Consider the following 26,310-nt stretch of genomic DNA (forward strand, 5'->3'; position numbering starts at 1 on the left):
GGAAAACTTCCTCAACGTTTCCAGTTCCTGACCCATTGCCTTTGACCACAGATCCGCCAATGAAGGAAAACCCTTATGAGGACATTGAGTTACATGGTCGCTGCCTGGGAAAGAAGTGTGTCTTGAGTTTTCCTGGTTCTCCCACCTCTTCCATCCCTGACACATCCACTAAGGTATGAACCCCAAGGGAGTATTGGGGGGCAAGGTGTCGCCAGCACCATGCCTCAAGCAGCCTGGAGCTGTGGGTTACACTGGAATGCCAGGCCACCCTCACCACCAGGCTCCGAGATGTGTGCCTTAGCTGACTGCCTGCTCTTCCTGCCACTAGGTCTCCTGGAACCCTCTGCTCAACAAAGCTTCCTAAAGTTTAGCTTCCCTGGTTTCAGAAACCTCCCCAACTAAGCAAATAAGATAGTGTATAGCCATAGAGCCATTAAGAATAATGTCATAAAGCAAACTCTACAGGACTGAAAGACATGGTTCAGAAACAGTATTTTTATTGTTTGCCACCATTTGTGGGGAGTTTTTTAATGAAAGACTATACATATGTGTGTGTGCAGGTAGAGGAAGATCTCTGTAAGGGTACATAAGAACGCTTAAGTAAGTGGGCACCTCTGTGGAGTCACCTGAGTGAGTACCCAGAGGTTAGGGTAGAAGACTAACATTTTTTACTGAATATTTTTTTGACCCTTTGAAATTATGTACATATAGATAGTATAACTATATTGACGTACATGACAGTGCCAACCCATTGCCTATAGGACCTAATTCATATTCCTTACCATGGCATTAAATATCCGTCATAATTGACCCCTGGGCATCCATTACTACCTACTTTCACACAGCTCCTACATACAAAAGGTCCCCTCCCATGAGAGCCTACTGATTGCCCCTCTGATATAATAGGCCCAGAACTGGCAAACTTTCTCTAAAGGGCCAGAGAGAAAATATACAGTCTCTGCTGTGACTGCTTCTTAAGGCCAGAAAAGAAAGGCTTAACTCTTTTCTTCCCCTTCCTGCCAGACTAGAAAAAACCTGGGTCCTCTGTCCCGAAATAGCTCAACAAGCAGTCAGTCATGTCAGTGGGAACTTGGAAGTTCAGAGGCAGCTTTTAGAAAGTAATCCAGTTGCCCAGTGCACATGTCAGATTGCCACTGATTCCTGTAGGCTCTTTGGGTCATTGCAACTCATCAGCAGGACTCTGTCCATGCTCCTTCCTCTGGTGCCCCACATCTGGGCGTCTGGTTTGTGCCCCCATTCTGGGACAGCTGCAGACTTCTCCACTTCCTCCATTAACTTCTCAAATATTCATGCCACATCTGGGCTACATCTGGAACCTTAGAACTTCCTGAAGCAGTCCTTCTGTGACGGCCTCCTCTACCAGCCAGACAAAGGTCTTGAATGATATTTCATCATTTTACTGTAATGTCAGCTCCCTCTGGGAGGCATATAGCTTCGTTGCAGCCCTCTTCTCTCCACCAAGGTGCCCCTGGCCAGGGCCCATCACACTTGGTCTCTTGAAATAACTCAAGAGGTTTTAAAAGAGGGTCCTTGTCTGCTTTTCCCTTTTGGACACTACAGATCTTCTGTTGGGTCCATTGTGAATCCAAAAATCTATAAGGTTAGGGAGACCATGGGCCTCTGCCACAGAGCTAGCCCCTCCATAAAGGTTACTCCGTAGAGACACAATGGGATTGAGCATGTTATTTTAAGGCGTGTTGGTGTGAGACTCGTTGACCAAGAGCTGGAATCTCTGGACCACAATCATGTTTAGGGTCCTATAGTGAATTCCCTTTTAGTCTATAGTTCAGATATGGCAGACTACTTCTGGTCACCTGGTTTTATAAATAAAGTTTAATTGAAACACAGCCACTCCCATTGGTTTACATATTGTCTGTGGCAGCTCTTGCACTACAGTGGCAGAGTTGAGTAGTTGTGACAGAGACAGTACGGCCCACAAAGCCTAAAATATTTACTGTCTAGCCTTTAACAAAAAGCTTGCTGACCCTTTTTAAGTTCAAGATTTTTACCATCATTTTCCAAGGCCTTCCACAGACAATTGGAGGTCTTTGTTGGTGTATCATCTCTTCCACAGACAAGGAGATGTCTTCACTGTTGTATTGTTGCCATGAAGACACTCTCTGGTCTACTTGCTCTTCCGCACCTCTATGTCTATTCTCAGATTGTACTACATACTTGATAATGCTCTTTCCACGGCCCACCAAGTCCTATTTTTATCAGTTAAGTAGCTACTGAAATTCCACTTCTTTGTGAAAGCTCCCTGGACATCTGGGCTTTTGGGGGAATGCTCTGGGGCACACTAGGACCCCTCCCTCCAGCAATGTGACCGCTGGGAGATGAAGCCCACACCCAGCCTCCACCAGGTCTCTCATACCCTTTAGAAAACTGCGCCAAGGTTTGATTCCATTCTGTTTGCTTTCCTCTCAGACCTTTCTGTAGGTCAGATGTTCTCTGAATAAACACTACACAATCTAAATCTCTAAAGAAAACACGTACCTGCTTTTTGCCAACAATTTGATATGAGATTCCAGTGCAGTGAAAGAACTGGGGCTGTGTCCTTGGATTTCATTGCACATGGAATTTGGTCTTTAAGAAGGCCCGTTATTATTTCTTCTGCTGGTGTAATTATTATTATAAGGAAATGTTTTGGGGTGATGGGGGTGCTTTTTTTTTAATATATCTTTATTGATTTCAGAAAGAAAGGGAGAGGGAGAGAGATAGAAACATCAATGATGAGAGATAGTCATTGATCCGCTGCCTCCTGCACGCCCCCCACTGGGGATCAAGCCCACAACCCAGGCTTGTGCCCTGACTGGGAATCAAACCACGATCTCCTGGATCCTAGGTCGATGCTCAACCGCTGAGCCATGCCTAGCCAGGCTGGTATAATTATTAAGGTGCCCATAGTGAGCAAACCAGGCAGCCAGCCTCTTGCTCTACTCAGAACTTGAGGTGCTCAGCAATTGATTGCTCCCTGTACACCGTGATAAAACATTGCAGCAGGCCACTTAGGAAGGCTTAGGAGCCTTTATTCCTGGCACTCTTTAAAAAGAAAAGGTCCCCAAGTTACTGTTGCATACTACTTGGAACTAAACAAGAGTGGAGAAATCAATGGAAAGAAATAAGCCTATTCTATGAGAGTTTAAGATATGATAATTGTGGGCTTATAAAATGATATTAAAGGCTCATTCATTAAATGAAATAGGGATGTTAGCTTGGGGAAAAATCAATTTAGAGTAACATACAATAAGATAAATTACTGATGGATTAATGAATAAATTATGTTCAAAATAAACTAAGAAAATCTAGAAAAAAGGAATTAAGTATTTTTTAAACCTCTAAAAAGCTAATTTTCTAGGCAAAGATTAAATCACTCCACAAAGGAAAGGATGAACAGATTTTCATATATAAAAATGTTATGTGAAAGATTCCACAAAACCAAAATAAAAATATAAATGAACCACACGGGAAAAACACACTTGCAGTAAAACTGACATAGCTAATACCTGATCTATAGAGAGCTCATCCAAAGTAATAAGAAAAACACTGAGATCCCAAAAGATGAATAGGCAGAGAAAATAAACAATACACTAAAGAAAAGTGCGGTGTACACAGTAGAGTGTGAAAAAGGGTCACGAGAGGAAGAAGGAGAAGTAACTTACATTGATGCCTGTTGTATATTAGGCCCTCTGCTAGGTGTCTTACCTCATCTAATTCATTCATTAATTTTTTTTTTTCCTATTTTTTTTTTTTCTTTTAAGTTTTATTATTGTTTACATTCATTAATTTTTAAAAGGAGACTTTGCAACTATATTTATAAAATGTGAGTCTTGGAAGTACCTTTAGAGAACATGTAGTCAAAATAGTTTATTAGTGTTTCTTATTTTAGTGAATAGTTAATACAGTCATATGGTTCACATTTTAAGGCGTATGAAAGGGATACAGTGCAGTCTTCCTCTTGCCTGGACCCTCTCTTTCTCTCCCCAAGAGAAACCACTGTTAGTTTCTTCTGTATCCTTCTAGAACTATGCATATACCAGCAGAATAGCTCCTTAGAACATACACACAAGCACACACAAATATCAGCATAGTATACCATCTGTTCTACACCTTGCTTTTTATGCTGAACAATACATATGTGAGAAACTCTTCCATATCAGTACATTAAGATTTTTTTACATCTTCATCATATTCCACTCTATGGATGTACCACAGTTTATTTAGGTTGTTTCCAGTATTTTGTGTTTACACATCATGGCACAGTATACACTATGCTTTGCACAGTATAACTTTCCTTGTACAATAGAACTTTGCACGAGTATGAGCATATCAGTAGGGCAAAGGCCTAGAGGAGGAATTGCTAGGTGAAAGGGTATGTCCATTTGTAATTTTGTTAATACGGTTGGATTGCCCTCCATAGAGTTGTACCAGTTTCCAGGCACCCCAGCAGGGTATGGAAGTGTGAAAGTAACTGTTTCCCTTGCTCTTACCAGTGCAGTGAGTTAACAGATTTTTCATCTTTGCTGATCTTTGAGTGAAAAATAATTCTACAGCGGCATTTTAATTTCTTTTCTCTGTGAGCAAAGCCAAAAACCTTTTACAGCCTGGCTAGCTTGGCTCAGCGGTTCAGCATCGACCTAGGATCCAGGAGATCGAGGCTCGATTCCGGGTCAGGGCACATGCAGGGTTGTGGGTTCGATCTCCAGCAGGGAGCATGCAGGAGGCAGCCAATCAGTGGCTCTCATCATTGATGTCTCTGTCCCTCTCCCTTCCTCTCTCTGAAATCAATAAAGATATATTTTTTAAAAAGAAAAGAATCTTTTATATATCTAAGAATCATTGTATTTTCTTTTTTACAAACTTTATATTCTTTTGCCTATTTTTCTTTTGAATTGTTAGTTTCATTTATTTGTAGTATACATTAGAAAAATGAGCTCTGTGAGTTACACAAAATTTTTTATTAGTTTTTTGGTCACCTTTTGGCCTTAAAGCAACTTGTTTTTATTATTATTTTATGTATTTATTTTTAATATTTTTTTTATTGATTTCAGAGAGAGGAAGGGAGAGGGAGAGAGAGATAGAAACATCAATGATGAGAGAGTCATTGATCAGCTGCCTCCTGCACTGGGAATTGAGCCTGCAGCCCAGAAGTGTGCCCTGATCTCCTGGATCCTAGGTCGATGCTCAACCATTGAGCCACGCCCGGGTGGGCAAGCAACTTGTTTTTAGAAATAAGACACTTAGGCCCAGAGACGTGAAATTTCTTATATTGGAGGCACTCGGCTTGCCAGCAGCAGGGTCAAAGCTAGGCTTAGGTCCTATGCTGCCTTGTACACAGTGTGTCTGGATTGTCAGAAAGCCTCATCTGTCAAGTAAGGGACTGAGCCAGGCGAGTTCCCACCTATCTAAAAAGAAAGTGAGTTAGATTTGCCTCCTTTATCATACTAATTTTTCATGATTGGATGAGTGTTAATGGGCACTTATTAGCATAGACAAGTTCAAGGGAGCCTGGGAAGCCAGCCAGCTCCCCTTCTCAGCCTCGTGGTCTCGGGCACCACCAGCGATCTCCAGTCCACCCCTTTGTAGTTATTTACCCTCTTTCCTTCTTTCCCTCACAGCAGTTACTGTCCAAACCTGCTTTTTTCCGGCAAAATTCTGAGAGGAGAAACTTCAAACTGCTGGACACTAGGAAGCTGAGTCGGGATGGAACTGGGTCCCCTTCCAAAATCAGCCCCCCCTCCACCCCCAGCAGCCCTGATGACATTTTCTTTAACCTCGGAGACCCGCCGAATGGCAGGAAGAGGAGAAAGATACCCAAGGTAAGCCTGGCAGCAAGCGAAGCATCTAGCTGTCCCCCCCTTCCTGATGAGGAAGGCTGCGAGGAGCCTGTGCAGAGGGCGATCCCTGGGCCCTTGCCTGCCTGCCTCATCCCGGCCAGGGGGCACGGGGAAGCCGTGTCGTAATAGTTCTTGCGGCCCTGTAGTCTTCCACTTCACCCTTCTCCCAGCCTTAACAACTCTCCTGATCCCAGGCTGTGCCCAGTGCCCAGCCCCAGAAGGCCACATCTTCCTACACAGCCACGGACAGCAGTGCTCCCTCCTTCATGCTCTGTGTTGGACGGTGTCCGCTCCCGCTGCACAGGCAGTGCTGCCTGGTCCGCCGGCTCCAGCGGGCTGTTCCCTGAGGGGTCCGGGGAGGGAGGAGTGATCACGCTGACATTCCAAGGGTAGGTTATCTTAGATGCAAAATGACAATAGGCTCACTTACAGTAGAGGCTGACCTTTGCCAAGGCCTATGGGAGTAGGGCATGACGACCCACTGTGATTCACTTTCAGTGCAGAATTTTTATGTTCAGACCATCCCATGGTTACTTACGGTCTCTTGAGGTTGAAAGACCACCTTGCAGGCCTTACCTGAGCCTGTCCCATTTAGTATGTGGCCTCTCTTTTTCATCCACATGTTTAATTTGCAAGCACACCAGTTTATTTCCTCTTACTTGACTGCCTGAAATTAAAGGGACGCCCGGCTGGACGTGCCTCAGTGGTTGAGCATCGACCTAGGATCCAGGAGATCGCGGTTCGATTCCCGGTCAGAGCACATGCCCGGGTTGCAGGCTTGATCCCCAGTGGGGGGCATGCAGGAGGCAACCGATCAATGACAACTCTTTCATCATTGATGTTTCTATCTCTTTCCCTCTCCCTTCCTCTCTCTGAAATCAATAAAGATATATTTAAAAATAAATAAATAAATAAAGGGAGTTGCCACCATTTAAACAGCACACAGGCACTGGGTCAAATGGGCTTTTGACAGGCCTAATGAAACCAGAGAAAATCAGCATGTTTTATCCATCGCACCACAGCAAAATATGATTACAAGTTGAATCATAAAGATGAAGTACATACTTCTTTACAGAGATGTTCTAAAAGAAAACAAATGCCTAAGAACAGTGTGAAAAGTCTTATTAATCCTTTTTGATCATTTGTTAGTTAATCTTAACCTAGGTTTATCCCCACTCTTGAGTTTTGTTTCTTTAAAAATGCTCTCACTCCCTTACTTGAAGTCAGAGGTTCTTTGAAGGCACATTTGTGACTTCCAGGTTTGGAACCTTCAACCATTTGCTGTCCAAACCCTCAGATTTGTGTTTTTACCTAGCAAGAGGGACTTAGTGGTCTACTCACAGCTGATGAGACAGTGGGTCGTTGGTTTTCTTTAGCTGCTTCTGCTGTAAGAGTCCTTCTGGGAATGTGGACACTTTCCCGATCCATCCTTGCTTCAGCCCTGAGAGGAAAGACTGTCCCTGGGGCGGAGGGGAGTGGGGAAAAGACAGTCCTTCTCTGTATTCTCCTAGCAACACTGTACCTTCATTAACATGGCAGCTGAAGCTGAGCAGTTCAGTGCATAGCAGTGTGGTGTCCTCAGGGTTCATGAAGCACTGTGATGTCTTTATAATGAATGAGATGTGGGCTGGGTTGGCCTGCTCGCCCATCCGGCCTTCTCTCAGCACACGTTAGCAGGTTTGTGTGAAGTCCACTGTTTCTTTAGCAGCCACCACAGGCAGAATTAGATATCAGATGACTCTTTGTCTGAAACAGACCATCTTGCCCAGCCGGAATGGCCCAGTTGGTTGAGCGTTGGCCAAGTGCACTGAAAGATGGCCAGTTCGATTCCCAGTCGGGACACATTCCTGTGTTGTGGGTTCACACACACACATAGACACACACACCTGGGGGCTGTATAGGGAAGGCAACCAGTACGGAAGGCAACCAATCAATGTTTATCTCTCACATTGATGTTTCTCTCTTGCTCCCTTCCTCTCTCTAAGCATATCCTTGGGTGAGAATTAAAAAAAAAATTTGAAACAGAACATCTGTCAAATGGACTTATATTTTTAAATATTTCTTCAACTTCAAAAAAAGTTTCTAAAGAGGCCAATGCTTCTAGTACACAACACTTTTAAAACAGCAAAATGTATCTCCCATTAAAGGACAAGTGTGCGAATGCATGTTTAAAGTTTCCTCTCTGGAGAAAACATTTTTAAATAAAAAGGGTCAAAGGTTTATTGACTGAAGTACATACGTGGCTTCTGCTTATTGCATGACCTGAGTTAGAGTGAGATAGTCCTCCTCTGTCATGAGACTCTGCTGCTCAAGGAGCATTCCGGAATTCTCTTGCATGATCGTTGTGGATACATCTGGGTGCTCTCTGTTAGCTTGTGAACTCCCTGAGAACAGGCACCTGTCCTTATGTCTTTTTCTCCCTCACAGCTCCTGGCAAAATCCCTCGTACATACTAGATGCTTTATATTCGATCAACAAAGTCACAAACATTTACTGAGTACCTGCTGTGTGTCAGGCACTGTTCCATCCCATGCAGGTGCTATTACAGCATAAACAAAAGTGACAAAAATCCCCACCTGCATGGAGCTTACCGTCTGTGTTCATTGTATTTGAGGAAGTGGAAGGATGTTAACTACGTTATAACTGTCTTCTTTCTAGTTATTTTTGGATATTTTGGAGGGAGATTTCAAATGAGTTTAAAAATTTCCTCCTCTCCAAAAAACAATGGGACCTACCAACTCATTTGTTTATTTTATATTTTTTAAATTGTAGTAAAATATGCATAACATAAAACTTGCCATTTTAACCATTTTTAAGTGTCTAGTTTGGTGGCATTAAGTACATTCACATTGCTGTGCATCCATCCCCAGAACTTTTCATCTCCCCAAACTGAAACTATGAACCCATTAAATACTCACCATTCCTCCTTCCCTTGCAGTGACCATCCACATTCTGTTACTATGAACTTGCCTATTCTAAGTACCTCATATAAGTGGAATCATACAATATTTGTCCTTTGTGATTGGCTTATCTCACTTAGCATAATGTCCTCAAGATTCCTTCGTGCTGGAGTATAAGTCTGAATTTTCTTCCTTTTTATGGCTGAATAATATTCCACTGTATGTATGTACTGCAATGTGTTTATCCATGCTTCCATCAGCAGGCATTTGGGTTGTTTCCAACTCCTGGCTATTGTGACTAGCAACTCATTTATGTGGTGTTTTTCCCATGGGAAATGGGGTTAGCACTAATATCCCAGTGGTTAAGATACTCACGAAGAGAAAGCCAGTTCAAGGAAATGGCTAGTGTGTAAGGGTAAATATAAATAACTACCACATGGTAGGGATTTGGTGGTGAAGACAGAGACCCAGTAAGGCCAGGGCTGGACCACCTATCAGGAGCTAGTGTGTCAAGTGTCTGAGGATATAGCAGGACATCAGTAACAGTTTGCAGAGCTAGACGGATGGGGCCCAGGCCTGCTACACGGAGACCTAGAGATAAGCCAGCCTCCCTGGGCAGGCCAGTGATCCAGCTGGTGGAAGAGAGCTGGTGAGCTATTTTAGTGGATCAGAGGAGTGGAGGGCAGAGATGAGGATTGGCTACAGCAAGTTCACTGCATCCCCCTGGCTACTCACCACCCAGTTCACCACAGCACACCCCCTCTCGTGTTCTTTCTAGTGCATAAAAGAATTTAAAACTTTTCATGTTAGCTTCCAAACACAGCTCCCCTTTAAAGCCACTAGTTGGTTCTCCTCAACTCTGCCTGGGTACACTTCCCTTTTTCCCAACTGGATGGAACCCAGAAGGTTTCCAGTTCTTGAAAGTTGCAGGTGATGCTATGCAGCCTGGAGGAAGTGACTCAGGGCTTTGATCACGAGATGGTTCTGCAATAGTCAGCCTGGAGAGCATGCTGCCGAGTAGTGCTATCTACTAGCACCTCAGCTCCAAGCACTAGGAGAGGTCATGAGAGGCCCAGCCAGTCTGCCCTGAATGTCCTATGCAGAAGGGCAGTGTGATGGGTGCACGGCACCACTCTTAAGGAGGACTCAGGACCCCATAACCCCTGCCCCCTTCCCACTCAGGGCTGCTCACACATTCTTCGGCATGGTTCCCATGAAAGGGGCCCTTCAGGAGTTTTGGGGGTTTTTTGTTTTTTGGGGTTTTTTTGCCGTCTCTTCCTTTTCTAGTTTTGTTTTGGGGGCAGAAGCTTTTTCCCAAACTGCAGTGACATTGCAGTAAGGAAGGGAGCAGCCATCGCACCATTCACCAATGAAATAGTCTCCCTCGGTGTCTCAGCTGGATGCGTTAGCATATTCAGGCACCCCCCACTCATACATCAATGAGGATGGCAGCCTCCTGTAGTGTTCCTGTCCTCCTGTCCAGCAGAAAAGAATGATTGAGAGATGCCAGTGGAAATGTCCCCTCCCTGCCCCTCTCTTGGGCCCTCCGTCATTTCAGAAGAGAACGGGCAGCAAAGGGATCCCAGCTGCACATGGGGAGGAGGCTGCTAACACTGGCATTTCTTCTCTTGGTGTCTGGCAGCTGGTGTTGCGAATCAATGCCATTTACGAGGCCCGGAGAGGAAAGAAACGGGTGAAGAGGCTGTCCCAGTCAGCGGAGAGCAACTCAGGAAAAGGTAGGAGCACCCTACACCGTCCCTCCTCCCCTGAGGATCTGAAAACAGATTCTTCCTGGAAGTGGATTCCTGTTGCTTGGGGTTGGCTCGCCCAGGAGAGCAAGCTGGTGCTTTGTAAATGTCTCCATTGTCCCTAGGACAGTCCAACAGGAGCTCAGCTTGTTGGCCTGTTCTGCGGTCCTCTCTCCCTGTCCATCCATCCAGTGAGCCCAGGGCAGCATGCTCCCACCTCACCATGGGAGCAGTCCTCTTTGCTTATCACACATAAAAGGGGCCAGTATCTTTTTTTCTTTTTTTTTTTTAATGTCTTTATTGATTTCAGAGAGAGGAAGGGAGAGAGAGAGAGAGAAACATCAATGATGAGAGAGTCATTGATCAGCTGCCTCCTGCATGCCCCCGACTGGGGATCAAGCCTGTAGCCTGGGCTTGTGCCCTGAGAATCAAACTGCGATCTCCTGGATCCTCGGTCAGTGGTCAGCCACTGAGCAACACCAGCCAGGCAGGGCCAGTATCTTTTGCTGTATAATTTGATAGAGGTTCCATCTGATCTAGGGCCAAACTAATTTGGAAATCCATTTTCTTGGACAAAGACATCATTTGCGCATTACATTTAAATGCACAAAAAGAAAATAGCCCTTCTGAACTAGAAATCTTGGTTTTATGCTACCACTTTTTTGTGCTATAAAAAGTTCCCTACATCAGAAAAACTGACATTTGCAACTTTTTTTTTTTTTTTTTTGTCTAGTGACAGATGAGAACAGTGAGTCTGACAGTGACACCGAGGAGAAGCTGAAAGGTGAGAAGAGCACTTGCTGTGCAGGGCACATGTAGGTGACTGGGAGGCTACAAGGATGGCTCTAACTGTTTAACATGAGGGACAGGACAGAGCATCCTTTCGAGAGCTTGTCCGGCTAGGCGTGAACATCTACAGGGACAGCAGGCCCACAGCATGCTCAGGGGCGGGTCAGTCCTCAGCAGGACTAGAATGGACCTGTTCCACTCCAGAGATCCAGCGTGGCCTCACCTGCAGGGCCCCTCTGTTACATGCCTTTCCATTATGTCATAGGTGTGTTTCACACCTGTGTGAGGTACAACACCCCCTGGCCTGAGACTCCGGACACCTGAGGCTTTGGCCCTACTTCTGTTAAATGCCTGTGTGATCTGGAGGAACACGCTTAAGATCTCAGGGCTCTGGCTCTTCATTGGACATACGAAATCACTGAAGTAATTGGTCCCTTGGAGCAAAATGTTGTGATTTAGGTCAGGCTTAATGAATTTTCTGCAATTCTTCAGACCCCAGGTGGAAGCCAAAGAACACTGTAGCCCAGGGCTGCCGGGTGAGGCAATGGAGACCCACCCTTCCACCTAGTGGCCCTGCCTGATTCACCGCTAGCGCTCAGCTGCTCCCCGGCCCACCTAGAATAAAGCCAGCTCATTTCCCTTGCATGGAATGGTGGCTGCAGAGAAGGCAGATGAGAGTTCTTGAATTAGTCAGATCTCTGCTGTGGAGTCACGCGAATGTTTACAAAGCTCCCAGCTCCAAAAGCTGTATGGTTTGGATTTTGTCACATCCCACAATCGGAAAGATGAGGGAAATGAGGGAGGGGAGGAGTCAGTGTCCCCACCCTATCTGACAGAGGAACATGAAGATTGCTCCAGGCCCAGCCCACGTCCAGACAGCAAAGCCATGGCAGAGCAGAGGCCCCACATTCCAAGTTGCTGCACCCCAATTAGCCTGGCGACTGAGTGAATATTGCCCCTCCCAGAATTTTGGCAAGGATCCCAAAGAAAGAGTTTGTACTAATTTGTTAAATGTGGAAACACTTTTTTAGGATTAGGAAAAGTACTTTGAGCTGGGAATTACATACCCTATTGCAGCTCTGTGCAGTTGCACTTTGGAAAATGGGCTGTTTTCAGGCTCACTCACTCTCTCTCCAGCTCATAGCCGACGCCTGGTCAATGTGAAGTCCCGCCTGAAGCAGGCTCCGAGATACCCATCACTTGACCGGGATCTCATGGAGTACCAGGAGAGGCAGCTCTTCGAGTATTTTGTGGTCGTGTCATTGCACAAGAAGCAGGCCGGGGCCGCCTATGTGCCGGAGCTCACCCAGCAGTTCCCTCTGAAGGTACAGGGTGGGCCAGGCCTCTGGGGACTGCAGAACTCATGGATTCAGGGAGGTATGGGAGTCTGAGGATCACTTAGTGTCCAGAATCTCAAAATTGGGTCCTAAATAGGGTAGATCACGAAGAAATTGCTGCTGGAAAATTTGTGAGGTCCCAGGAGATGAGATCCAAGGACTCAGAGTGTGGTCAAAAATATGTCCTAATCCACCTGGCCGGTATGGCTCAGCATTTGAGCATCAACCTATGATCTCAGGAGATCTAGTTCAATTCCCGGTCAGGGCACATGCCCAGGTTGCGGGCTTCATCCCCAGTAGGGGGCGTGCAGGAGGCAGCCGATCAATGACTCTCTCATCATTGATATTTCTCTCTTCTCCCTTCCTCTCTCTGAAAAAAAAATACATCCTGACCCCTGGCTGGTGTGGTTCAGTGGTTAGAGTGTCGGCCCTCGGACTGAAGTGTTGCAGTTCAATTCCCGGTCAAGGGCATGTACCTGGGTTTCAGGTTTGATCCCCGCCCCAGTTAGGGCGTGTGCGGGAAGCAATCAATCGATGTGTCCCTCTCACATCAATGTATCTCTCTCTCCACCTCTCTCCCTTTCCCCTCCCACTCTGTGTAAAAAAATCAATGGAAAAAATGGCCCTGGTAAGGATTGACCAAAAAAAATACCTGCTGAATTGCTGTGGTCACTAGGCTGACTGTACCTTCCTCCTCCTCCCCATCTCCTTATCCAGCCACAGCTCCCAGCCTGTTCTAGAGGCCTCTTTCCCATGCAGCCACACAGCTCTCCCTAAGGAGTGTCACCTTTGTGTCACATTGTGTACGTGCGCCGTGCACCTCTGTGTGTACGGACACGCATGAAGCCTCTTCTGTTCTAACAGGGTTTGTGGCTCTTTGGATTGGGCTCTACCATGGATTAAGTCATGGCACCTAAAATGAAATGGCACTGAGTAAAGCCTCAGATGGCATGGCCAGTATTATGTAAATTACTCTTAGCTTTGACAGCAGTATTAAAGAGTTTCCACCACTTTCTAATCAGTTCAACCAGAATTCACTGAGCCCGGCCGGGCGTGGCTCAGTGGTTAAGCATCTTACCTAGGATCCAGGCGATCAGGGTTTGATTCCCGGTCAGGGCACATGCCCGGGTTGCGGGCTGCAGCCGATCAATGACTCTCATCATTGATGTTTCTATCTCTCTCTCTCCCTCTCCTTTCCTCTCTCTGAAATCAATAAAGATATGTTTAATACATATATATTAAGAATTCACTGAGACTCTGTTGCATTCAACATGTTTTCTACTTGGCCCCAGGGGTTTCAAAGATGAGCAAAGTGTGTTTTCTGTCCTTAAGGAATTTATACTTCGACAGGAGGGCACAAGATAAGCATACAAAGGACTTGGGAGGTAGCATGTGGCACTCTCCAGCATGTGACAATCTCCTGTAGGGTTCATGCAGGCCCATGGCTGAGGGTGTTTAGGTTGGGGGAACTAATGTCCTGGCTCTGAGGGCCTCCCTTTGCCATCCCCACCCAGGCATCTACTGAGGCCTAGGTCCCAGCTGTTGAATGCTGGTTTCCAACCTGGAATCTCCAGGAGACTCCTGGACATCCACATTGAAACTTTTTTTTTTTTTTTAGTATATCTTTGTTGATTTCAGAGAGAGGAAAGGAGAGGGAGAGAGATAGAAACATCAATGATGAGAGAGCCATTGATCGGCTGCTTCCTGCACGCCCCCAACTGGGGATCAAGCCCTCAATCCGGGTATGTGCCCTGACTGGGAATCCAACTGCGATCTCCTGGATCTTAGGTCAATGCTCAACTGCTGAGCCACGCCCAGCCGGGCTCTCCTTCTCTTTTCTAACCCTTTTTCATGAGTTTTATGCCCCACTCCTGTAGTCACCGTAATCAAGGTTTATACTTCATGTTTGTGTGTTGGGAATCATTGTAATGTTCCGTAAGATGTTTGATATCGCACAGTTCTCTTTATGATAGTTCATGGAGACTGGGACATTTTCCAGCCATATGTGATGTTGACTGTATTTGTGAGAGGGATCTGTATGTACTGCTCCCTGTAAATGTGCTCATGTGCATATAGGAACATGTATGTGCACATATGGGTTGATAACTCATGTTGATGACAGCGTGTATAGACATATGTGTGCTCACACATATTGATGTGTATTGTGAGTGTTTTATGGGGGTGGCTTCATCCAAACGGTAACTGGCCATTTTGAAAGGGCTGGAACTCACTTCCCTGCGAGGCCTGCTCTCCAGTTCGCTAATGCTGTTTCCACTATGGAGAATGCCACGGTTCCTTCCTTTTCTGTTGTTTATAGTCTGGGGTCTAACTCTTTGACGATTAATGACCCCTCCCTACCAACATATACCAGTTGGTTTTTGCTTCTCTGCAAGATTATCCAAGGGTAGTAAAAAAATTGTTGCTTTGGCAGCAGTCTGAGCTAATGAGTTATCAACTTAAAGACTGTTCCAGGGCCAGTTGGAATCTTCTGGGTCATGGGTGGAAGAGAGAACCATTGTATAGAAAAGAAATAGTGACTGTTTATTCTGAAAATGAACTAAAGGACAATTAATCACTGGCTTTAAGCCTGTAATATGGAGACTATGTGTCATTTGTTGTTAGGTGTCTCAACCATTAATATTAGCAGCAGCTTCAGTTACATCTGACCTAGCTAAAGGCAGTCATACCAGAGGTGGGTTTTGAAATTGAGGACAATCACTAGTCCTCTATTCCTTTGGATGCACTCTTCAAAGACCTTCTCTTTGACATTTGGTGGTCAGGAAGTGGTCAACAGGACTGCTAGCCTGCAGACTTCAGAAAGTGTCTACAAAGCTGGTTTAAAGTGGAAGTCAGTGGCAAGCTATGAGAAACCAAATAAAAAATTGATGGAAATACTACAGAAAGAAGTTAGGTTATGCATTACAATTTCCTAACTTCAGAAATTCAGACTCCACTCACTTCAAAGATCTGATGTTTCAAATTACTGAAGATAACAGCATAATTTATTTTTTAACTGTTTATAAAGGAAATTTAACAAGTGAAAACCAAACAACAGCAAAAACACAAAAAACCAACAATTCTTTCCAACATTTTATTGATTTGAGAGAGAGAAAGGGAGACGGAGAGGGAGAAAGATCAATGTGAGAGAGAAACATCAATAAGCGGCTGCCCCCTGCACGACCCCTACTGGGAATTGAGCCCACAGCCTGGCATGTGCCATGACCAGGAACTGAGCTGGCAACCCCTTGGTGCACAGGATGATGGCCAACCAACTGATCCACACCAGTCAGGGCTAAGATCATTTTTTATTCCTAGCTCAGTTCCATACTAGTTGTGTGATCGTGAACAGATAACATCTCAGGGCTTAATTCCTTATCTCTAAAAGAAGACTGTGAGGCTGGATGATGCCTAGTTTCCTTCTAGTTCTGACATTTGAGGACTCTGAAATGAGTTGAATTTCACTGTATGATGTAATGTAACTGGAGGATGTATTCACTGAGAAGTGTTGTACAACTTCTTGGCAGGAGGGGCAGCTCTGCCTGGGCCCAGAGGTTTGAGGCTCAGCCTTGTAGACTCATGAGTCTCCTAGTCAGAAGGGATTGCTATGACAGTTTTTCTTTATTGATTAAAATAGTTATATTCCAGAATGTTAGGCATAGAAAACATTTCTCAAAGTATACTACTTTTTCCTCCTGACTACCCCCTAAGACCATAGTTAGAACTGCCCTGGGGAAAACAGGCCTCAGAAGACTGAGCTGGAAACCCTTCCAAGGAAGGGGGTTAAGGTGGTGGTCACAACTGCGGGAAGGTGAGAGATGTGGTATTGCCACACCTCTGCCTCACTCTCCCGTGATGGGCCTTATTCAACCTTTTCTCGCCCTTCTCCCTGCAGTTGGAAAGGTCTTTCAAGTTCATGAGAGAGGCTGAGGACCAGCTGAAGGCCATCCCCCAATTCTGTTTCCCCGATGCCAAGGACTGGACTCCTGTCCAGCAGTTTACCAGGTATGTGCTGGCATCTCCCCTCCTTACCAGCAAAGACTAAGGCGAGAACTAGAGATGGGATCATAGATGGCAGACCGTGGAAGTCAGGCCTACCATTCAGCGATCCTGATGGGCCCAGGCGTGGAGATTTCCCTCACCAGTGTTTTTAAAGCTTCCCTGAAGATAAGAATAACCTTGCTAAGTATGCAGATTCCCAGGCCTCCCACTCAGTCTAGGGGTTTGTTTACCTCATGAGCCTCTGTGCAGGGTAGTAATGTCATTCTTGGTCTAGGGAAAGTTAGGGAGACATTTCCCTTCTCCCACCTATCCAGATCCACTAAGACGTTTCTTCAGTAGCCCATCCAGCTGTTACTCAGATTGTGATACCTTCACATTTCTGCTTTAGCCTATGTGGTTAGATACAGGATTTTTATTATGAAATGTTCAGCAACTGACCAAACTCGGTACATTGTGTATCCTAAATGTTTGAGGGCCACTATGTTCCTCAAAGTTGGCCAGCAGTCTCTAAGGATAGTCCAAGCCTCAGGTGGCTCTGAACAGACAGTACCCTGGGAATGCCACACCAGGGCAGTTCTGAAAGGGGCACAGAACTGTCCCTCTCATCAGCTGCTTCCTCACTGAGTCGCATCCCCTAGACCTGTGGGCACGACCTCACCCTCAAGCTCATGGAAGGCAGTAGTCACAATTGATGCTCAATAAATGACTATTTCATGTCCTGGGATGGCTCAGGTGATAGAATTATATGAGAGCTCAGGGTGAAAAAAAAGTCCTCATTTCCTCTCAGGACACAGTGACACTTTAGCTCTCCCTATCCCTGACAGAGACCTCAAGGCTAGAGGTGACCAAAGTCCTAGCACAGAAACAGACAGGCAGGACAGGGAGCAGCCCTTTTAGACAGCCTCCTTCAGAATGTTCTAGTTGCTCACCGTGATGTGTCTTTGTTTTGTTTCGCCTTATAATATACTTTTGTTTTCCCCGCCACAGTGAAACATTCTCATTTGTCTTAACTGGAGAAGACGGGGGCAGAAGGTTTGGTTACTGCCGAAGACTGCTGGTTAGTACACTTGCTGCTCAGTCAGCACTAGCGCCGTGCAGAGCCAGCTAGCTTCCTAAGGTTTCCCCACGTACACAAGAGCAGGGACAGGAGCTGTGGCAGGGTAACCAGGGTAGTTAAGACCATGGAGGAAGATTGGGAACTCAGCTGAATCTTCCTGACAGACTATCTCCTTTGGAAAGAAAATACTTTCCTCAATGTTTTCCCCACCAAATAAAAGACTTCCTCTTCTTAAACCAACATCCTTTCTAATAAAACGTGCTACACAGACCTCAGTGGCTTGGAGAGAACATTCATAATGGAGGCCAAGGGCAGAAGGAGGTTGGTTTTATTGTTCATGATGCAGGTAATTCGAGTATCTCCTTAAGGACCTTTAAAAGTCAGAAACTATTCCAGTGAATTGACTATGCTAACACAGGTAGCTCAGTTGGTTAAAACATCATCTTGATACACCAGAGTTGTGGGTTTGATTGCTGGTCAGGGCACATAAAAGAAAATCTTCAGTAGTCACGAATCATTTTCCACTGAGAATGATTTTAGTCTTAGAAATAAGCGAATATAATCTAGAGTCAAGGATAGTGCATGGAATATAATAGTTGTTCAATAAGTATTCGTTGAATTAGTGAAAAGTATGGATAATACTTGAAAAAGTTAAGTGGGATCATAATTTTTGTTGGTAAAATTAAAGTATTGAATTGATTTTCTTTTTGGTTTGAAAATTACCTTAAACGTCAGTTTCCAAAAGGATTTTCAGAAATGATCTCTCCTTTGGAAATATCCTTATAATAGACATATAGTCAAGGTAAACAAATTAGGCCTCTTACTTTATGGTTCCACAGGTCATATTGAGCACCTACTATGATCAATATGAACTTGATTTGGTTCCCTCAGGGGATAAAAATATATTTACTATGTGACCAGAAGTGCTTCCCACCTATACAAGGGTGTTGATAACTGCTTCCCTCGTTGCGTTGTCCGAAGGTTGATGAAAACATCAACCACGCAGTAGGCACTAAAGACACTTGGGCTCTTTCCTTCCCTGATGTTGGTAGCACTCGTGATTTCCTTGTTTCTCTCCAAAGCCTGGTGGCAAAGGGAAGCGTCTCCCCGAAGTTTACTGCATCGTGAGCCGCCTGGGATGCTTCAGCCTCTTTTCAAAGGTGAGGATTTGGGCCTCAGAGAAAGGAGGCAGGGCCCAGAAGGACACAGGAAACACCCCAACTTCCGGTACTTTTATAATCTAATTCTCCGCTATTTTCCTTCCCGCTTCCTCTTCCTCCTCCCTCACTGCCGCTGCTATTCCCTTATCACTGGGACCGGAAATAACAGTCAGTGAAGGTCAGGGCGCCAACTGGGAAAGGGGGAAGAGTCAAAGTCATTGTAGCCGAGGATGGGAGGGGCAGAGGATCTTCCCAAAATATCCCATGCTTTTCTTCTTGTAAGCATTGTCATTTGTCATATTTGCTTTTGCTGTACTAAAACCCACTGTGATGTATACATGTATGTATATGATCTGTGTATATGTGTGTGGTGTGTACGTGTGTTGTGCGTGTGTGAGATTTATTGCGATAGTGCCCTAAGTCTATTGAAATCTTAATATAATTTGGTCCTCTTTGGGGGAAGACAAACCAGTATATCAAGATATAGGAACCCTGGCTGGTTTGGCTCGGTGGTCAGAGCGTCGGCCTGCGGACTGAAGGTCTTGGGTTTTATTCCAGCCAAGGGCACGTACCTCGGTTACAGCCTCGATCCCTGGGTGCGTGCGGGGGGCAGCCAATCAATGTGTCTCTCACATCGATGTTTCTCTCTCTCTTTCTCCCTCTCCTTCCCTTCTACTCTGTCTGAAAAGCAATGGAAAAAAATATCCTTGATGAGGATTAACAACGACAAAAAAAGATAGAGAAGCTGCCATATTGAGTTGGCCCATCCACCCCACTGCTTTGCATTGGTGTAGAGGGGATCATTATTACACTATGTGATGCTGATCTCAAGAATCAGATATAACCCAATGCTTGTTTCCTGTGTTAACCAGACATGAATATCTAACCCATAGATTTATTTAAAATCCTTCTTGAGCCTCTATTTCAGTTTGAGCTTGCTTTTGGAGAATTGAAGTCTTACATCTACTGTCCATGGGTGTGAGGCAGCACTTCCTCAAGGCGTTCATTCCGAAACAAAAGTCCACCTCCTACCCCCCTCCACCCGAACTCAGAGGAAGCCTGAATTATACTGGCACAGTGTGACCTCTTGCCAGCTAGAACTTGTACTTCTGTGCAAGTCTGTTTGAAATAATTAGTAGTATCAGTGTAATCTGAGACATGGTCTTACCTCCACTCCACTGGTGGTAAGCATTCTGCATTAAAGTTGGTCATTTACAAGTTCTAGCACAGGTATGCATTGCTACTCATGCAAGTCTTTCACGTAGGTCTGTTTAAAGGTGGAGATAAGGCTGTAGGTCACAGCCTTTGTTGTTTTGCAAATGCTTATGAAAGCTGGAAGTAGCCCTGGCTGGTTAGCGCAGTTTGTTGGCACCAGGGTTGTGGGTTCAATCCTCACTCAGGGCACATGCAGGAATCAACCAATGAATGCATCAGTAAGTGGAGCGACAGGTAGGTGTTTCTCTTTCTCTCTCTGACCTCCCACTCTCTCCCTTCCTCTCTCTCTCTCTAAAAGAAAGAAAAGAAAAAAAAGAAAGAAAGCTGGGAGTAAAACAGCTCATGTGAGTTAGCCCCAGCCCAGCTTCCACTGGCAGCTTTGGAATTCACATGAGCTTCGTTGCTGTGTACTCTGCAGGGAACTGCGGAGCAAGTAAACATGCAGACATGCTTGTGTGAGACAGAGTCCTGGGATTTCATGTCAGTTTTGTGACCCAGGATATTTTAAGGGTGTAGTGCCCGCGACTTGCCGAAGACCACACTGCAGATACTCAGGACAGAACCAGAAACAGAGCTTTGGCAAACTGATCCCTAGAACTCAAGCTGTTTTCAGGTGAGGGACAAGGATGGCTAGAATGGCAAATTGTCCTTTAGTGCAGAGAGGAATCCTGGGTAAGAAGAACTGCTCTCAGAATCTCTGAAGAAAGGTATGTCATTAAATATTGCCATAATAATGCCATGTAGCAATCCACAGTGGCTGAAAGCAACAGTCATTTATTCTCCCAGATGTGTAGGTCATCTGAGGCTTGGCTCTGCTAATCTCCACTGGGCTCTTTTATGGGCTGGGAGTAGGCTGGGGAAGGCTGATCTGGACTGCAGATCTCTGCTTTAGGCTGCAAGTCTGGGTTGGGTCTGGGCCACAGTGAGCTGGCCCATGTGTGCTCTTACAGCTGTGGCAGAGACACAGAGGGCAAGCCGAAACTCAAGAGGCAGGCCTCGAAGGCCTGGGCTTAGCACCGGCACACTCATTCCACTAGCCCAGTGCTCCTCAGCCATTTTTCATTATTGTTCCTCTACGCACCCTTTTTAGATATTTTTTCCCTGAATTGCCTTCCCTCCCTATGAAATTTTTTTTTTAAATTGGGGATCAAGCCCACAGCCTGGGCATGTGCCCTGACAGGGAATCAAACCAGCAATCTTTGCATGCACTGGCTGACACCCAACCAACCTCTTTCATGGGAGGAACTACAGAGTCACATGGCAAAGGGAATGATCACAGAGGGGAGAGAATTGCCTAATAACACAGGGTGAACGAGACTCTTAAGTTTGGTCTGATGAGTGTCCATGGTAGGCCTGCTTCATCTGGAACAGAGCTGCACCTTGGTACCCTAACTCTTGGTGCCCTTGCAGATCTTGGATGAGGTGGAAAAACGCCGCGGCATCTCTCCTGCCCTGGTACAGCCCCTCATGAGGAGTGTCATGGAAGCTCCATTCCCAGCCCTGGGCAAAACCATCGTTGTCAAGAACTTCCTGCCAGGAACAGGAACTGAGGTGAGCGGTCAGATTCCTTTCCCCTCCCAGGGGAAAGAGTGGTGCAGACAGCCAAGTCCCAGTGGTCTGAGGGGCTGGCTTTTGGTGGACAGTCACATTCAGTGGTGTCCTCTTGCTCCTTGGGTGTCATAAATTCCACCCTAAATCTAGTCCATCCAGCCCAGGATTCTGGCCCCGAGAGCGACCCTAGAACTGCACCATGGCAGCACATGGTGTTTATTTGCATGATGTTGGCCTCACAGGTTGGAGACCCTCACTGGACATTCTTGGCTTCCTGGTATAGTCCATTGCATCCATAAATTGTGTATGAACTTTTTTGTTTTTGGTCTGCATCACCTCTGTAACTTTATCATGTAAAACTGATTCTTTTCAGGGGAGACAAGCTCAGGTACTACTCTAATTCACCCTAGACGCTGAAGTGTGTCCCTGTTCTTGGCCGGGCTGGCATTTGATGCAGGAGCGGGTTTGCATTCTTCCTGTCCCCCTTAGTGGCTCTGTGGACCTGAGAGGACACGTCCCACTCAGACGTTGGTCTCTATCCCAAAGGCCCTAGGAAAGCAGGTCCCCTGTGGAGACGGCAGGGATGAGGATGGGCCTAGGACATTCTGGAACAGCTCAGTTTCCCAGCACAGAGGAGCAGTCTCCCTGTGGCTGGAGAACCGCCCTGCACCAGGTGCCGGGGGCTTGGTCGTGGGGATGTTAGCACTGGAGAGCCCCTGTGTGCGCGCCATGCAGAGAGGAAACCAGTCTCCACTCACATGGAGTCAGCGACTTACAGAGGAAAACCATGCGCATGAGTAGTGACCGGAGAGGACTTCAGGAACATGACAAAGTACGGAACGAGAAGATGTACACACTCAATGTACCAGCTGGAAGGCACCACGTCAGGGAGGAGTTGAGATGGGGCTGGTCCACTTAAGAAACTCCTAGAGGAGGCGAGTCTGGAAAGTGCTGCTCAGATCTGCTAGTCCTTCTGCATGAGCTTGTGTCTCTATTCCAGCATGTTTCCTCCTGAGACAGAGATACTCGCATGTGGGGCTTTGAAGGATACCACATTTTCTGTTTTTTTTTTAATATATCTTTATTGATTTCAGAGAGAGGAAGGAAGAGGGAGAGAGAGAGTTAGAAACATCAATGATGAGAGAGTTATTGATCTGCTGCCTCCTGCATACCCCCTGCTGGGGATCGAGCCCGCAACCCAGGCATGTGCCCTGACTGGGAATCGAACCGCGATCTCCTGGATCCTAGGCCGACTCTCAACTGCTGAGCCACGCCCGGCCGGGCAGGATAGCACATTTTCAGCAGTGAGAGAACTAGCTATGTGGGGAGTTCAGATATGTCACTGATAAGAGAGCCTCCGATCATTTTGGGCCAAAGGCCACTGCTTCCACCATCTCCTCCCCACTCCATCTGAACTGTCCTCAGTCTCATATTGAGTGTGAGGCAGGTGCTACCTTCCATGTGTACCTGCCCCCAGTCTCCTGGGTTCTTTCTTTCCCCAACCCCTTTTGTTTCCTCTTTTCCCTTTCCCTTTGCCCTGCCAGTGGGCCAGCCCTGCAGAGGACAATTTGATGCGAGAGGCCTGGCTGAGCAGGCTGGCCTCTCATGGCTGCTCTTGTTCCCCGGCAGGTTATTGAACTGTGCCGCCCGCTGGACTCCCGGCTAGAACACGTGGACTTCGAGTCTCTCTTCTCTTCTCTCAGCGTCCGCCACCTCCTCTGTGTTTTTGCCTCCCTGCTTCTGGAAAGGAGGGTCATCTTCATCGCAGACAAGCTCAGGTACCAACCAACCTTGGCTACTTCTGATTGTTTGAATGACCTTAGACTGTCTGGTGTCAGGAGAGCAGATGACATCTTGCAAAGGAGCTCCTCTGAGGTGACAGGGGGAGTCAGTGGGCATCTAGGATGCAGGTTAAGAACACAAAAGTGGTGTAAAACGAGGTAGGCCTACACTTTCCTGCAACACTTACCTGGTATTTGGTCTACTTTTCATTCATTCTGCTTTTTGTTGGGCACTCTGCCATGTACTGGCTACAGGGGAAAGACCCAGAGCTGTCTTCAAGGAGCTGTCAGCACAGTGAGGGAACAGGGAAGTGAACAGACCACCCAGCACCGGTCTGTGAGGGCTCGTTGGAAGTGTTGTGTCCTAGAGACCGAGGAGGGCACTCACTCCCAGAGCAGGTGCATTCCCCCTGAGTTTACGACATAGTCCAGGCAAAAGCAGTGGCCCTTACAAGGGCAAGGAGACAGGAGCTGGACACAAAGCAGTTCACTGTGGCTGAACAGAGAGAAAAGTGAGTGGGAAGCTAGAAGCCAGCAGAGGTGGATGTGGCCCAGTTCGTGGAAGGGCTGCAGGGTCATGCTAAAGAGCACAGGTGTAACCCTAACCAGTTTGGCTCAGTGGTTAAAGTGTCCACCCTCGGATTGAAGGGTCTGGGGTTCAGTCTCAACCACAGGCACATAAGGCTCAATCCCATTGGGGCACGTGCATGAGGCAACCAGTCAATGTGTCTCTCTCACACTGATGTTTCTCTCTCTCTCTCACTCTTTGTGAAAAAGCAATGGGTAAAACATCCTCTGATGAGGATTAGAAAATAATAAAAATTAAAATTAAATTAAAAATACAGAGCACAGGCATGTCCTAAAGGATCTTGTCATCAGTGTTAAAATCAGTCACCGAATCACACACATACTCACTGCCTGGTAGCATGCCACCCACACCCTAAAGGTCACACTCAGTGATTTGCAAGGGCCATGTCACAAACCAAAGAAGGTCCACAGGGAGGTGCAGAGAGGGATTTGGGGTAATTCTGAACTTCTGAAAAGAACTGGCATTTTCATCATTACAAAGTACTGAATCAGAGCCTTCACTCTGGAGCTGAGGGCACAGAAGCCTGAGTGGCAGCTGCAGCCCAGAAGGGCCAAGATGTGGGGCCTGGCCAAAGAAGGGCCAGCCGACTGGGAGAAGCAGATGAGGCCAGCTGAGCAGTCCATCTGGAGAAAAGTCCGTCTGCCAAAAACACAAAAATTGAACTGTGATGTAGAGAGGAAATATGCCTCTCAACTCTGGAAAACAAAAGGGAGGAAGGAGAAACAGGAAGGAATGGAAAGAACTAAGTGTGTGAGTGTGGAGCTCGTCAGGGGGCGTTGTGGGAGAAGGAATCCAGGCCCCCCTACCCCCCACGCGAGCCATCTGGTCACCTTGATGACGCTCCCCTTGGATAGCAGCCACTTGGCTCTCCCCAGCCTGCTCCCACCCTGTGTTCCAGTCAGCTCTTCACTTTCAGTGTCACGGTTACTATACTCCCTGGGCACCCTGTCAGCTCAGGAAGCAGGCCCTGTCTGAGCCTGCAGCTGGTGCTGGGCGCTGGGCAGCTCTCCAAGCTCCCTGGGCCCAGGGGAATGCAGACCAGTGAGTTCTCAAGGTTGGGGCCCTGGAAGCCAAGGATGAGTAATAACCCTTCAGTGACCAGGATCAGATTTCATGACACTCTGGTAACTGTCTGTGTTCTCTGGCAGCCCCACTCCGTGCCCCACTGTCTCTAGTTGTGCATTCTCAGGCTTGACTCCGGGCGGGGGGGAGGGGAAAGGGATGATCTCAGAAAGGCCTAGGCAAGAAGCGAAGGCGAGGCCAGGGGAGTAAACCTAGTGCCCACCAGCGGCCAAGATGGGGGCAGCCAGTCCCCTGAGGGGCTTGCTGATGGGTTAAAGGGATTAGGCTCCAGGAGGGTCATGCCTGAGAAAATGTCTGAGAGCATGAGCGCATGGAAAGAAGCCATCCAATCAGGACTGTGACACCCCCGCCCCACCAGGCTCCCTCCAGGGAAAAGGAGAACAGGAAGGGAGGGAGCCTGTCAAAGACAGATGCATCCCTGAGGGGCAGCGGAGGAGAGGTGCCAGAGGCTCAGAGCACCAGGACACCTGGAAGTGCTTACTTAGGACAGAGATGTGTGGGAGGGGACTTGGCCACCCCTACCTTGTCCCTGGGCAGATATCTGGGTTGACAGGCTGGACACTGGGGCAGCCCCTCCCACAGAGCTGCTGTCAAGAGAGACAACAGAAAATGAAGGTACCTCATCCCTGTGAATGGCCCCTGCCCCCTGCCCCTGCCCCTGCCCCTGCCCCCGTAGCTTTGTGGAGGAGACAGTCACCATGTGGTCTGATTGGAGGGACTTTGGAGTTTCTCTCCTCACCCCGCCTCATCGTGCTGGGATTCTCCCCTTGGACATTTAGTCTTTTCAAGCAGCAAACAACCACGAGGGATAGATGCCAGCTGTGGCTGCGGCAGGTGGTGAGCGCAGGGCAGTGTTCCCCCTGGGAGCTTTCTTTTGAAGCAGCTGCCAGATGTAGGCCCCTGAGCAGACAGGATTTTGTAGGGGAGCAGGCAGTGGCAGGAATGAGAATGATTTTGATGCCCTCCTTGGGTCCAGAGCCAGGCCACGGTGGGGTACTTATTGCATGTGTGCGCATGTGTAGGTAAAGTACCATCACTACATTTTTAGACCCTCTACAGCTTTCAGACGTGCGCGTTCATCTCTCATCACATGGGGCGGCCTTCTGGAGTAGGGAGGGACCCCAAACATTTTCAGCTGTTGGCCCTGGGTCTTCTCATTTATGAAACAAGGGCTTGTCTGCACCCAGGCCCCTCGTAGCTCTGACTTGTTAGGGCTCCGATGTCACTGTCCCAAAGGCAGCAG

The 26,310-nt window shown here is 46.9% G+C and overlaps 1 protein-coding gene across 5 annotated transcripts in view; it reads left to right on the forward strand.

Annotated features, from left to right (window-relative positions):
• DENND2A (DENN domain containing 2A) overlaps positions 1 to 26,310 on the forward strand; it is a 110,964-nt gene that overhangs the window by 67,135 nt on the left and 17,519 nt on the right. For 4 of the 5 annotated variants that reach the window (XM_081148058.1, XM_081148057.1, XM_081148061.1 and 1 more), the window contains 10 exons: positions 52 to 173; positions 5,640 to 5,840; positions 10,401 to 10,494; positions 11,240 to 11,290; positions 12,433 to 12,620; positions 16,525 to 16,634; positions 17,619 to 17,688; positions 18,771 to 18,848; positions 21,474 to 21,614; positions 23,244 to 23,392. In XM_081148058.1, coding sequence (XP_081004184.1) covers positions 52 to 173; positions 5,640 to 5,840; positions 10,401 to 10,494; positions 11,240 to 11,290; positions 12,433 to 12,620; positions 16,525 to 16,634; positions 17,619 to 17,688; positions 18,771 to 18,848; positions 21,474 to 21,614; positions 23,244 to 23,392 — 1,204 coding nt within the window. The remainder of the gene's footprint in view (positions 1 to 51; positions 174 to 5,639; positions 5,841 to 10,400; positions 10,495 to 11,239; positions 11,291 to 12,432; positions 12,621 to 16,524; positions 16,635 to 17,618; positions 17,689 to 18,770; positions 18,849 to 21,473; positions 21,615 to 23,243; positions 23,393 to 26,310) is intronic. The other variant, XM_081148060.1, reaches the window with a different exon arrangement.

The sequence above is a fragment of the Miniopterus schreibersii genome (assembly GCF_964146895.1).
Source record: "Miniopterus schreibersii genome assembly, chromosome: 9".
Lineage (NCBI taxonomy): Eukaryota > Metazoa > Chordata > Mammalia > Chiroptera > Miniopteridae > Miniopterus > Miniopterus schreibersii.